The sequence below is a fragment of the Clarias gariepinus genome, chromosome 1 (assembly GCF_024256425.1).
Source record: "Clarias gariepinus isolate MV-2021 ecotype Netherlands chromosome 1, CGAR_prim_01v2, whole genome shotgun sequence".
Classification (NCBI taxonomy): Eukaryota; Metazoa; Chordata; class Actinopteri; order Siluriformes; family Clariidae; genus Clarias; species Clarias gariepinus.
In genome coordinates, this window is record NC_071100.1 from 48,883,826 (window position 1) to 48,896,766 (window position 12,941).

The 12,941-nt window shown below is 42.6% G+C and overlaps 1 protein-coding gene across 1 annotated transcript in view; it reads left to right on the plus strand.

The window, feature by feature from the left end:
- st6galnac3 (ST6 (alpha-N-acetyl-neuraminyl-2,3-beta-galactosyl-1,3)-N-acetylgalactosaminide alpha-2,6-sialyltransferase 3) overlaps window positions 1–12,941 on the plus strand; it is a 42,413-nt gene that overhangs the window by 14,842 nt on the left and 14,630 nt on the right. The window contains exon 3 of the mRNA XM_053505891.1: window positions 8,315–8,727. Within this exon, the coding sequence (XP_053361866.1) occupies window positions 8,315–8,727 (413 nt within the window). The remainder of the gene's footprint in view (window positions 1–8,314; window positions 8,728–12,941) is intronic.

Sequence of the window (12,941 nt, forward strand, 5' to 3'; positions counted from 1 at the left end):
TACATAACCTCTGTCAAATATTATATTATAACATAAATTAATAGGTTTATGATTTACGAATTGCACCAAACGAATTTGATTATAAAATAAGCAGTATAAAAAAGACATGTTGTATAGTAAAAAAATATATAAATCATATATATTTTTCATATATATGTATATTTTAATATTGCTTATTTATAATAAAAAATCGCTTTGTGTAATTTTTCATCATAAACAATATTTATTTAGTGTAAACATTTTTGTATTACATGACAAACCCCAGCAAAATAAATGTTCCACAAAATAAACATTATATGAGAATTTGTATTACGTGTCTTCATTTGTTACGTGCCCAGGGTTAATTATAATAGTAATAATATATTTGATAAAAATAATATGATATATTTGATAATAATAATAATAATATGAATATAAATATTTGATTGTGATGTCCTAATATATTTGATAGAGATTTTGTGTGGGGTGCAATCCGTGACAGGGGGCATTTTAGCGCATAACACAACTTTACTGCGGTTCACTCCCCACACAATCCCGCCCCACAGTATAGACCCGCCCCTGACGCTGATTGACAGGTTTCTGTGTAACGTGTTGGAAATGCAATTGCAAATGTGTTAGCGATTGCGTTTGAATTTTGGCCGGCTTGATGCGCGACGCAGAGAAAGTGAAAAAGCAAATGTGGTCATTGATTTTGCTGTTTAAATATGGCAGGTTCATGACTTGTAATACATGGGAAATACAAATGCAAATGGACTTTTCTTTTTTATTTGAAATTTGGCAGTCAGTGTGCGTTCACGAAGGCGAAACAGCAAACGGTAATGCAAAGTTAGCAATTGCATTTGAAATATGGCACACTTTGTGCGTCCACATATGGGAAACGCAATTGCAAATGCAATTTGCAATTCTTTTTGAATATTGTCCGGGATATCACTCCCTAAGAGGGGGTTTCCTAAATGTTTGTAAAAAAGGAAAGGCTGTGCTGTTAATTCGGCGTTTTGTCTGTACGTCGTTCAGAACTCAGCTAATTCGCTGATAATGATATCTTTACGTTTCATACACACTGGAAGACCAGAAACTAGTCTCTGTGTCAAAAAATTTGTCTGTGTATCTGTATATCTGTCCAGACGGCTTTTGTTAAGAATCACGCAAAACTGACGGGACAGAATATAATGAAACCTCCTGCTCTTCTGTATTTTTCAGTTTTGTGCCACATTACAAACCGAAACAAAGTTTTAACAGCGTACTGCGCATGTCTCAGACTGTGGGCGCGTCTCAAATCGACCGCTGGACAGAATTTAGTGCGACTCTTGCAGAAGAGACTTTATAATATAATAATAGCACTGATTGTATTAAAGCCGACCAGCTTATTTTAAGCTTTAACCTTTTAACTATTTCTCTATTAACTCTTTAACCGTCATCGACGCGTACTATATGGACTCCTAATGTACAGTTCATTAATGACACACCCACTCAGATTTTCCCCCTCGAGGACACATGCCAGGGGAACAGGTTTGAGGGGGGCGGAAATGAATGGGTGGACGTGTCAGGTGAGGAGTGTAGACAGGTTTCTTTCTCTAACTTTTATGTACTTTGGGAAAAAAATACAGCCTAATATTAGTATATACAGTAAAGCAAAACAGTAGTTTTGTTGTAGACGGGATCTGCTGGTGATATCACGGCGGCTTTTCTCCTGTGGGTTTCTCTCCCAGGTCGGCTTCTGGTCATATTCATAGCGACACGGTCTGGTCGTTTCCCCAATTCTTTATTTTTTCCCCTCCCCTGGGCGCTCTATCTGTGAAATTACTCACGCAAAAACATTGACAATAACAGCTCGCCTCTGCATGCAGTGCTGCGAAGGTCACCAGGGGATCATCAGAGACGGATTTGTGGTTCAGAGTGGCATCGGGTGGTTACGGTAATGCCTTTTAACTGCGCTCCAGGGACTTTGCATCCTTTTTGTTCCCTCCAGGACCCAATAAAGCAATTAAAACATTTTTTTTAACCTTTTATGATGTGTTTGTTTCAAAAACTATTTCTTGAATTATCATCTTCTGAATACTGTGTCCTTGTCCGAACCTGGTCTTGCAGGACTGAGAATAACTCCACTGGAGCACGTCCAAGATGTCTGCTGAGCGGATAGACATTACCAGAAGGGTATCAGTAATACTACGGAAATGGCAGCTGTTAAATACGTTGGTGTAAAAAAACACTAGAAGAAGCTTATCTTACTAAACTTAACACTACGTCTGTACACGAGCGGTCCGGTTACCGGTTAGATACACGTTTGGGACGCAGCCGAACTCTCTCTGTCTCTCTCTTTCTCTCTTTCTCTATTTCTTTCAGCCCTGGAAAAGCATGTGATCTAGTTTAGATGAACTGCTGTTTAAACTTACAGTAGATCCAAAAATGGGAATATACCCAGCTTGTCCTGTTCACACGTCTCTCTGTCTTCATGTCCAGGAAAGTTGTGGTGTGCAGGTGTCGGTCCCGGAGTGCCACAGGTCAGCACACATCAGTTAAATCGTTTCCAGTCGAGCGATTCAGACTTGTGGTGTAATAAAGTCCAAAACGGCGGTGCAAGGACAAATAAATATGATCAAAGGTGATCGGGCATCCTCTTGCGCTTTACTGCTTTTTATCAAAAACGAGATGACAGAAGCGACACATGGGTGACATTTTGTTGTCCCTTTAAAATTCGACATCCTCACGATCACCTCTGATGTTTTTTTCTTTTTTCTTTTAAACTTCACGCCCCATGACGATGATGTTTGGACATCAGACGGCTTTGAAGTCTCCACCGCGCCAATGGCGTTTATGGAAATAGGAGTCTCAAAGGCGCAGGTGTACAGTGAGAATATAATCAGGGTTACAAAGACAGAGCTCCTGGTTTTCATTTTTTTTGGTTGTTTTTTAGATGTCTGTGGTTGTTGTTTTCGAAGAACGCACCAACGTACTGTACACACACACGACATAAACGTGATACACGTTACATCACTTCCAGTTAGCGTGCCTTGATTTCTCGAGAATGAAAAGAATAGTTTAGTCTTTGGACGCTAACACGAGTGTGCAGACGTGGTGTGTGTCTCAGAAGTGCCATCGGTCGTAAAGTCCAGCCACAGTACAGCTCCAGCTCGGCCTCGACTCGGCCTTCAGCTCACAGAATAACACTGGAGGTTTTTTCTTTTTTTCTTTTTGCGTGCCACTTTTCAGGAGTGTTTGAGCAGCCCACGCGCATCGATCCAAGCCTCGAGCCGAGTGGCTTTGATCGGCTGAGATTGCTGCCAGAGCCGAAGCTGACGGGACTTATTAGCGATTCCCTCCCAGCTTTTCCATTACAGGACGGCTGCGGGGGGTCCTTTTTACCACCAGAACACAGTGGGTCGATATTAAGGTTAGGATCAAATTGGCTCATATTATCAGATGACATCATGAGCGTGTCTGGTGCGAAAGCACTCGTTTTTTGTGTCGACTTGTATCTTTCAGTGAAGAACAATGAAATCCTGTTCGAGACATGAGCTGAGAGCAGTTCGATACATGAGCTCTAGAGGTGCAGAGCAGTCAGAGCAGCTTATAAGTAGCTACAGAGGTAGCTCGACATACGAAATTTAATTCCTCCCAAAGCGAAATTTCGTATAGTGAAACGCATTTTCCCAATGCAAAGAATGTAAATGCAGATAATCTGTTCCAGTCACCCAAAAATATTACCAATAATACCAATTTCCAACACTATATACAGTATTGTATAATAGTATACACCTTGGATTGCGAGTAACGTGGTTTGCGAGTGTTCCGCAAGACGAGCAGAGATTTTTTTCATAAATTTTAACAAGTCTTGGTTACCGAGTATCATGTATCACACATGTGCTTCTTGTTTTAACGCCGAGCGTCACTTGATCACAACTGAGCCAACGTTTTTTCTCTCTCGCGCTGCGGAATTGTGGATAAATCGTCTCCCCTGCTGGGTCTTAGTGCACGTCTCTTACTGGTATAATCAACATTTGTGCACGTGTGAACTGTTTACTATAACACTGTGACCACGTGTGTGTGCGTATTTTATTTTGTGTTTGTAAGCGTGTTTGTACTTCCTCTTAAAATGATTCCTCCTAAAAAACAAACTGAGTTTTCTTCTTGCTCCTGTCCTGGCTAACGTTCTTGGGACCCATGGGGCAATGTCGTCACTAAATCTTGCACAAAATGCAAAAAAAAAAGCCACAAAAAAATACATTAACTTTTGCTTGGCAAAGTTATGTTTGCGCGATGTATGCGTGATTTAGCTGGCGTTCGGCTCAGACGCTAATATGCCAAAAAAACTTTGTATATTGAGGATAAGTCTTTAGAGAAATTAATTTCTCAAGACAAGAACGTGTGCTGACGTACCAGATAGATAACACTTTAGCGCTAGTTAGTTTCATGCTAGAATTGGATTTTTGCAATGTAGGCTACATTTTTTTGGGCCTCATTGTGGCTGAAAATGTCTCTTTACATCCCCTGCTGGACAATGTTTACAAAAAAAACAAAAAAAGTCTCTTTACTGCAGTGGACTTTTCTCCTCTTGATGAATGATTACAGTGATTACGATCACGATTACGGTACTGAACTATAAAACCTGCTCGCGCCTCGTGTTCGTTCCTAATGCGTTCGTCATTAACATTGTGGTTTATTACAGCATAGAAAATGAAAGATTGTGTACATCTGTGTGTCAAGTTCGACCTTCATGAAAGCCTCGTCAATCAGGACCAGACACGGACAAACACGTCGTTTCCACTTAATGACTTAATGGCTTTAAGCACCAGGATGAATCAAAAGACGCACTGCAGCATCAGAAGCCGGCCTTAAGCGATAATTCTCCCGGAACCGCCCAGTTTATGGCCTCAGATTCCTGTGGAGCCCCGGCGCTGTCACACACCATCGGTCTCAGGGTGGCATCTCAGGGTGTAGTGCGACGCCTTTCTGCTCAACACAGATGCACAGAGCGGTCGTTTGCTCTCATATCCAGCCTGGCCCTGTGTGTCTACCCTGACGTCGTATATCAACACCACGAGGCACGTTTCTTCTGGAGAACTTCCTCTAACTCACTGGATGTTTTTATGTTCTTCACACAATCCTAGGTTATCTCCAGGATCTCACAGTATTTTTCATAGATTTTGTGGAGTTTAGTTTCATTCTAGTTCATAATAAATAGATTTAGGAATGATTTAGGAATTTATTTTCTTAGACTAGATCCACACTTATTATTTATTTGTTTATTATTTGATATTTATAACATTTAAAATCAGTCTGCTACGCTACTCAGCTAATGCGTACACAGTTGCTATGCTACTCCAGAACACTAATTTATTAGTTATAAGCGAAAGAGGTCAGCGGTCTGTCTGTGGACTGTTTGCTGGCGAAATGTGTAAAATGAAAGCAACTCGTTACTTTTTTCCTGTTGTGTTCATGACTGAAATTTCACTTTTATTACCTAATTAGAATAAACGTGATTTAGTCCTCGCACCATCTCTACTTAAAACCTCAAACTTTAAATGTGAGCTCAGGACAGTTCCACTCCCAGCCAGTAGAGGTCAGAGTGACCAGAGTTTTGGTTTTATTAGTGTTATTATTTAACGGTTATAAGTTCTTCGTTTCTATAAGAAACTCTTGCCAACTTTCTGTAACTGCTGAGTTATTCTGTTGTTTTGTTCTCTGTATTTCCTTATGGTCGTTTCCCTGAAAAATATTTTCCAAAAGAAAATAAATCCAAAAGAAAAATACATTAAACAACTACTTCTGCAAGAGCGGTGACATCTTACGTATCGCTTCATAGATTGGCAATTATTTATCTTAGAGATTCTTTTAAATTGCATTAGTGAAAAAAAAACATTACTGCAGATCGCCCTGGGGTTTTCTTTTTGTTGTTGTTGTTGTCAGTATTATGAACTGGCACACATCCAGTGAGCGGCGTTCCTTTGAGTGTAACCACTCTGTACAACCGTGCTAAGCTAAACAGCATCTCCTGATGAAAGTTTGCTGTCTGATTTCTTTTGACTGTGATTACGGTCAGGGAATAATTACCATAAGTATATGCAACATCACAACTTTTATTTCTTTCCAGAGTGGCATTCATTTCTCTTCAAGATCTTATTCATATTGATGATGAGAGACTCGGACTGCTGCTAAAGTCTTCTCCAGCAAATTCCCCAAAATCACTGATGTTGTTAAGGTCTGGACTTGTAGTGGCCGATCCATGTGTGAAAATGATGTCTCGTGCTCCCTGGAGCATGAATCCTGGCACCATCAACTCGGAATACGTCTTTGCCATCAGGGAAGGAAAAGCGTTCCGTTGATGTCATTCAGTTCACTGATGTCAAAAATCCTGCTGATTCAGTACATTCAGGTGGTCAGCTGACTTCATTTTATCGCCCCATAACGTTGCTGAGTCTAGACCTGAGTAACTGATCAACCCCAGATCATAACACTGTCTCCAGAGGCTTGTACAGTGGACACTATGCATGATGGGAGCATCGCTCCCATCATGCATAGAGGCTTGTACAGTGGACACTATGCATGATGGGAGCATCGCTCCTTTCCATCCATGTCCTTTCCTTCTTACCCTGACACGCCCAATAGAGACTCTTCTCTCTTTGCTGGCCGGATCGGCCCCTCCCAGCTCTCTCCGTGGGCGCCGCCCCAGACAAAGTCCTATCTGTTGTCTGATGGCTGGCTGTCTAACTAGTGAGTGAGGAGCGATATTGATTTGGGCGCACATCCATCACTGGTGCACGCCGTGACAATATATATATATATATATATATATTTTTTTATATATAATAATTATATGTATAATCATATTAAATGTAAGTATATAAATATAGATTAAGCATATATAAGTATATGTACGCATTATCTAAGCATATATAACTATAAGTATATACAGTATATAGTTTATAGTATATATTTTTAAAAAACCAAGATACAGAGCAAATGTAAAAATTTTAATTTTGGGGGGTTAAAAACACAAAATGGAAAAATATTTAAGGCTGTTTTGTACTTAATAATGATAATAATAATAATAATAATAATAATAATGTTGAGAAGAATTTATACACCGAAATATTTCTTTAAGTTCTATCCCTCACTGTTAAGATCATACCGCGCTCCTTGTGCTCTAACCTCCCGGAGGGGTCATTTCACATTCCGCCCCTCTCCTGCCATCCGATTTAATCATTCTTGCATCTTAATATATTCCTTTTATAATACCCAGCACTGCATCAGGGCTTTCCAATCAGTCAGGGAAATGTTTTAGTGTCGGGTCAGATGTGAGTGTATGGAGTCTCGGGGATGATGTAGATGATGTAGCTTTTGGCAGAGCCGTGGGGGGGGGGATGGAGGGGGAGTGGGGTGCGATCGATGATGTGCAGCGAGCTGTGAAGATTGGACTCGGCCCGGGAGACGCCGTGTGTTAATGCAGGCACCGGAGAGCGCTCGCAGACTGTCTGCCTCCACACTGAGCGTCTTCGAGAACACATCAGCGTTATGTGAGAGAGCATACGTTTTGTGGACGTTTACATGGAATCCGAGTTACTGTATGTGTATGAATATGTCATTTTATTTCACACGCCTTTAGCTCATTTTTACTATTTATTGATCATCCACTTTATTGGAGTTTTTCTTCTACTTGTTCATGATGAACGATCTGATGGGAGCTGAAATACACCATTAAATCAGCCAGCCAGATATACGATATAACGAGTGTTTATACCGAGCTGCTATACCGTGAGCATGAAAAGAACTGATATTTCACATGTGACGTGTAACAGAGGATGGAACAAAATGCCATGTTATTATCACAGTCTGTAGTCTGTAAAACGTGGCGTCCTGACAGCGTGGCGTGGTGCGGCCCCGTCACTGTCTGTCTTCGGCTCTTTTACCTACATACAGCCGAGCACCGAGCGAGAACAAGTCCTGATTTACAGGAAGCGACTTGTCCAATAGCGATCAGCCCTCGTCCCCTATACGTCTGCCTAAACGGACAGAGGGGAGTGACGGGTACGATTCACGGGCTCGGGTGATGGCTGGCGCCGACTCAGCTGGCACAGACCGGTCTTTCGTTGGCACCGGCGGTTCTCTTCCGCCCTCACACCCCAGACGATTAGCCTCACGGTCTGCCAGGACGAGTGCACTTCCAGACTTCCCCTGGGGTGAACCTGACTGTATTTAATCACCGCTCACTCACTGAGAGTCTGGCACTCACGTAATGTACACTTTCTAGGCCACTGGAGTCAGGATGCTGAAGGTTGCTCTGTCTTTATCTGTCGTTCTTTCTCTCTGTCTGTAGCCTCTGAGGCTGAGCTGTGACGTGTGCAGCGTGGTGTCGAGCTCGGGGCAGGTGCTGGGTCGCGGCGCGGGCGCTGAGATCGATCGAGCCTCTTGCGTCTGGCGGATGAACAACGCCCCAACGCGGAGGTACGAGAAGGACGTGGGCAACCGCACGGACCTCCGGGTGGTCTCGCACACCAGTGTGCCGCTCCTGCTGCACAAACCGCAGCACTTCTTCGGCCCGGCGTCCAACGGCACCGTGTACGTGGTGTGGGGGCCGCGGCGCAACATGAGCCCGGACGGGAACGGCCTCATCTACAACATGCTGCGGCGCGCGGCCGACGACTTCCCCAACGCTCGCATCTACGTCACCACCGACGAGCGCATGGACTACTGCGACAGCGTGTTCAAGAAGGAGACGGGCCGCGACAGGTGAGAGAGACCGGGACAGAGACATGAAGAGGAGGGAGAAAGGGGGAAAAAAGGAAAGAGGGAGAGAAGCGGGGAAGACTGAGAAAGAGAGAGATATAGAAGAGAGACAGATAGAGGGAGACAGAGAGACAGAGCAAAAGAGGGAGGAGGGGAGAGAGACAAAATGGGAGACAGACAGAGATGGAGAGGAGCAGAAAGAGAGAGAGATGGAAAGAGAGACAAAGGGATGAGAACAAAACAGACAGCGATAGAGATTGAAAAACAGGATAGATAAAGGGACAGAGAGAGAGAGAGAGAGACAAAGAGAAGGGAAGAAAGAAAAAGCAGCAGAGAGTGAGACACAGAGTTGGAAACGTAGATAGACAAAGGGTAAAGGACAGAGAGAGAAAGAGAGGGAAACACAAATGGAGATGGTGAGACAGAGAGGGCGGCAAAAAGAGACGGACAAGGATGAGAGCAAAAGACAAAAGGGAAAAAAGGAAAGCAAAATAGAGAGACAGAGAGAAAGTGAAAGGAACAGAATCAGAGATAATGAGAGACGGAGAGAGAAATACAGAGATGAGTTTGATGATGAAGTCTCGCCTATTGTTAGAGCCAACAATGATGTGTGTGTGTGTGTGTGTGTGTGTGTGTGTGTGTGTGTGTTCAGCAATGACGTGTTCATAGACCTAGACAGAGTGTGCTCGGACACAGCATGACTTCAGATTTCAGCACCTACTGACTGAAAAGTGCAAAAGTTTGTGCACCATTTATTATGTTAATATTACACACACACACAGACACACACACACAAAAAAAGTATTTGAGAGAATAAAGTTGTGTACTATAAGAGATTACAACTGGAACAAAGAAGTGTTGTCGGTTTCTGAAAGCGATATTAATATTCTCTGTTATTTTTTTTTGAGTTACACGAGGAGACGTTTCCTGGAAATTCCCTGAAACTTTATCCTGAAATCTTCGATCTGTAACGTGACTGGACGTTAGCGATTACATGGAAGCAACCAGCAAAGAAATCTGAACAAGTAACAGAAAATTAGGACTAGTGAGACTAGACAAAAGTAATGGCGCCTTCAAAAAAGGTGGACAGGTTGCTTAGTGAGAGGCTCCGCAGTGGCCGAGCTGCGTTACTGGAAAGTTTCATGGCTCGGACTGATCGGCAGCTGATACACTAGGAAATCTGGCAGGGACTTTAAGTCCTGTTTGGCTTAGGTAAATATTTACACTCTATTTTACTGAAAGATTGATGAGCGAGGCCAGCGTCGTGTCAGCTGGAAAATTTGTCCTGCTGCCATTACAGCAATCGAAGCGCGAGAGAAGATTTCTTTTTGTCTAATGCCATCTTCTGCTGCAAATGGAAACAAACAGACAGCAGCATGTAGCAGAGTCATACATTTAGCAGCATGTAGCAGAGTCATACATTTTCCCGCAGTATGTGTGTGTGTGTGTGTGCACGAGCCGACATGGCCGTGAGCAGATGTGTGTATAATATTGACAATACATCAGTTGTAATAGAGAAGCCTGGCGCGTCTGGGAACAGTTGGTGGTAAAGCATCGCTTTGGATCACGTATTAGGAGGGGAAAAAAGACTTAAAGCCGTCATCTGTGACGGGGACGCAGGGAGAGGAGACATCAGCAGGGAAAATGACTTTGGTTTGGGGTGGAACAATGGCCGACTGGGTGAAGAGTAAATCACTTCAAGGTGCGGGTTTGTTCTGCGAGCTGCGTCCCGCTTAAAGCAAACACGCGTCATGGGAAAGATCAAAGGAAGCTCGTCCTGAATTTTGACAGGGTTGTGGCAGTAGGACTTCGGTAAGCATTTAAAGCTGAAGACATTATGGGCTTCGTACAGTAGCTACTGTAGGTTCACGTCACACGTGATGCGTTATCGATCCTAAGGTTTAAACGGATACAGGGCCAACGCAAACGCTCTTGACCTTGACCAGGACGTGACCTGTAACAAACATACAAGTTTAGATGATAGTCTAAAAATCTAAAAAACATCTGGAACATGCCTTCAATAATCAATAGGCTGTTGCATCACTGCTGTATCTTATGGATGGATGAACCCAAACCCCCATGGACGCGCTTTCCAAATCTGTGGGTAAAGAGGGGACTAAATGTTCAACGAAGGACATAATGGTCATGATGTAATGGTCATGTGTTTATGTGATTCTGACTTTTAGGGTTTACATTGCATTTATTTCCTAGATTTTTTTTTTACTCCACTTTTTAGCTGATCGAAGTTTTGAGCAACTTGTCAAAGCTAAGACAGACTACTGAGAATATGGCAGAATATCCATTTCCATCTGGCGAGCTGCGTGCGATCCATCAGCGTGGATCTGCGGGGGCAAAGTGTGAGAGACAGCCCATTAGTCTTGGTGTCAGACGTCCATATTCTCATCTGGAGTGGCGGTGTTATTGATATGTGTGATGACGGGCCTAACAAAGCGGGTGATGAACGCATTTCCTCGAGCTCAGCTGGGAGGTTCGGGGCGCCGCTTTGTTCTGGAGCGTGATTACATTTTACGGCAAACCAAGGAAGGCCTGCTCTGACGGAGTGCTGATGGAAAGCTCAGGTAGAAGCAAAGTTTAAAATTTGCGATCTCCTGCAGATATTCTGGGGAGAAAAGCTACAAGGCCCATCAGAAATGCACGATGGGTTTTACGGTTAATGAAACAACGTGTGCTTGTGATTCTTTAGGATGTATTTGACCCTTTGAAAGCAACTCAGACTGATCTTAAGCTTTTGGATCCCTACAGCTAACTGAACACTTTTTACTTTTATGGTTTGATTAGTACGCCAATTAGACTTTCAGGTAGTGACACTAACCAGAAGTTAAATTTAGGTTCAGCCTTTATTTGTCACATATACTTTAAAGGGACGTTCTTTATTTTTCACGTACCGCAGCTTTGTTGGAGGTCCGAGTGCAGGGTCAGCAGCCATTATTAATGCTCTGAGCTCATGTATGTTAGACGTACTACTGAAAGAAATCTGAAAGGTCTGACCTTGAGAAATGTCAATAAACACACCATGTGCGCCTGCTAATTTTACCACATCATGCAAAATTCATCAAGCCCTCCATCCACTAACGTTGTAGAATGAGTAACAAGCTACGACCCTTTTAGCTGCTTTAGAAAACAATCGTTTTAAAGATTTCACCATAAAACAAACTTTTCATTATCATCATGCGAACTCTTCAGGATTTTTTCATTTTATTATTATTATTATTATTCACCCTCGCCTCCCTCACACTCCCTTCCTTCTTCTTACTCATATCTTGGCACTATTTCAGTATTCCAGACGTATACGGAGTGTCTCGGGTCTTGTCATCCAGAATGAATCCTTGCACCGGAGCAGAAATTTGTTAGCAGAAATGCAGCATATATAGCTGTTCGCTGTCTCCTGCAAGCCTGTGTGTGTGTGTGTGTGTGTGGGCAGTATGGGTAACAGTGTGTAGATAACAGCAGACAGCACTTTTAAATCACACTGTCACATTACCATGCAGCTACACGAGGACATTTGACCCGCCGGACCTCACCATGCAGTAACTCACTCCAGATGTTGTAAGCGTTGTCCCGGAGCTTGGATTCAGTTAAACCTTTTTTTTTTTTTCCTTTTTTTTTTTTAATTGCTTAATTGCTGTTACACTAGAACTATGAATTATGTCTGGAGATCATATGGGAACGTCTTATTACGTTTAGCGCTCATCTGTACAGCTATTTTAGACTGTAATTTAGATGTAAAACGATTTGTTACATAATCAGGAGCAGGCAGCCTGGCAGCTTTATAATCCTCAGATGATATAAAACATCTGATGCGGTCTGCTTTAATAGAGTTACATAAATCATAATAAACCTTGTGGAGAAGGCACGGGTTAATAGGGTTAATTTCGTAGGTACAGTCGAGTTGTGCTTGCAATAAGGGTTTAAGGCTGATTTCAGACGTCTGATTTGTCTCGTGCCCGGGAACGATTGCGCCCCCTCCCCTCCCCACAGCTGGCCAACGTTATTATTACTAATAGCATTATTGTTATACATTATTATTGTTGTTGTTTCGTACATTTCCGTATTTATTGGGACTTTAATATTAACATGATTTATCTAGAGATTTTAACGCCTTACCATTTTTTTTTTTTTACGCAAATGAATCATATGACAGAGTTTGACCCTAATGGCTTCCCAGCGTGGTTGCCCAGATGTTTGGGATAATGGCA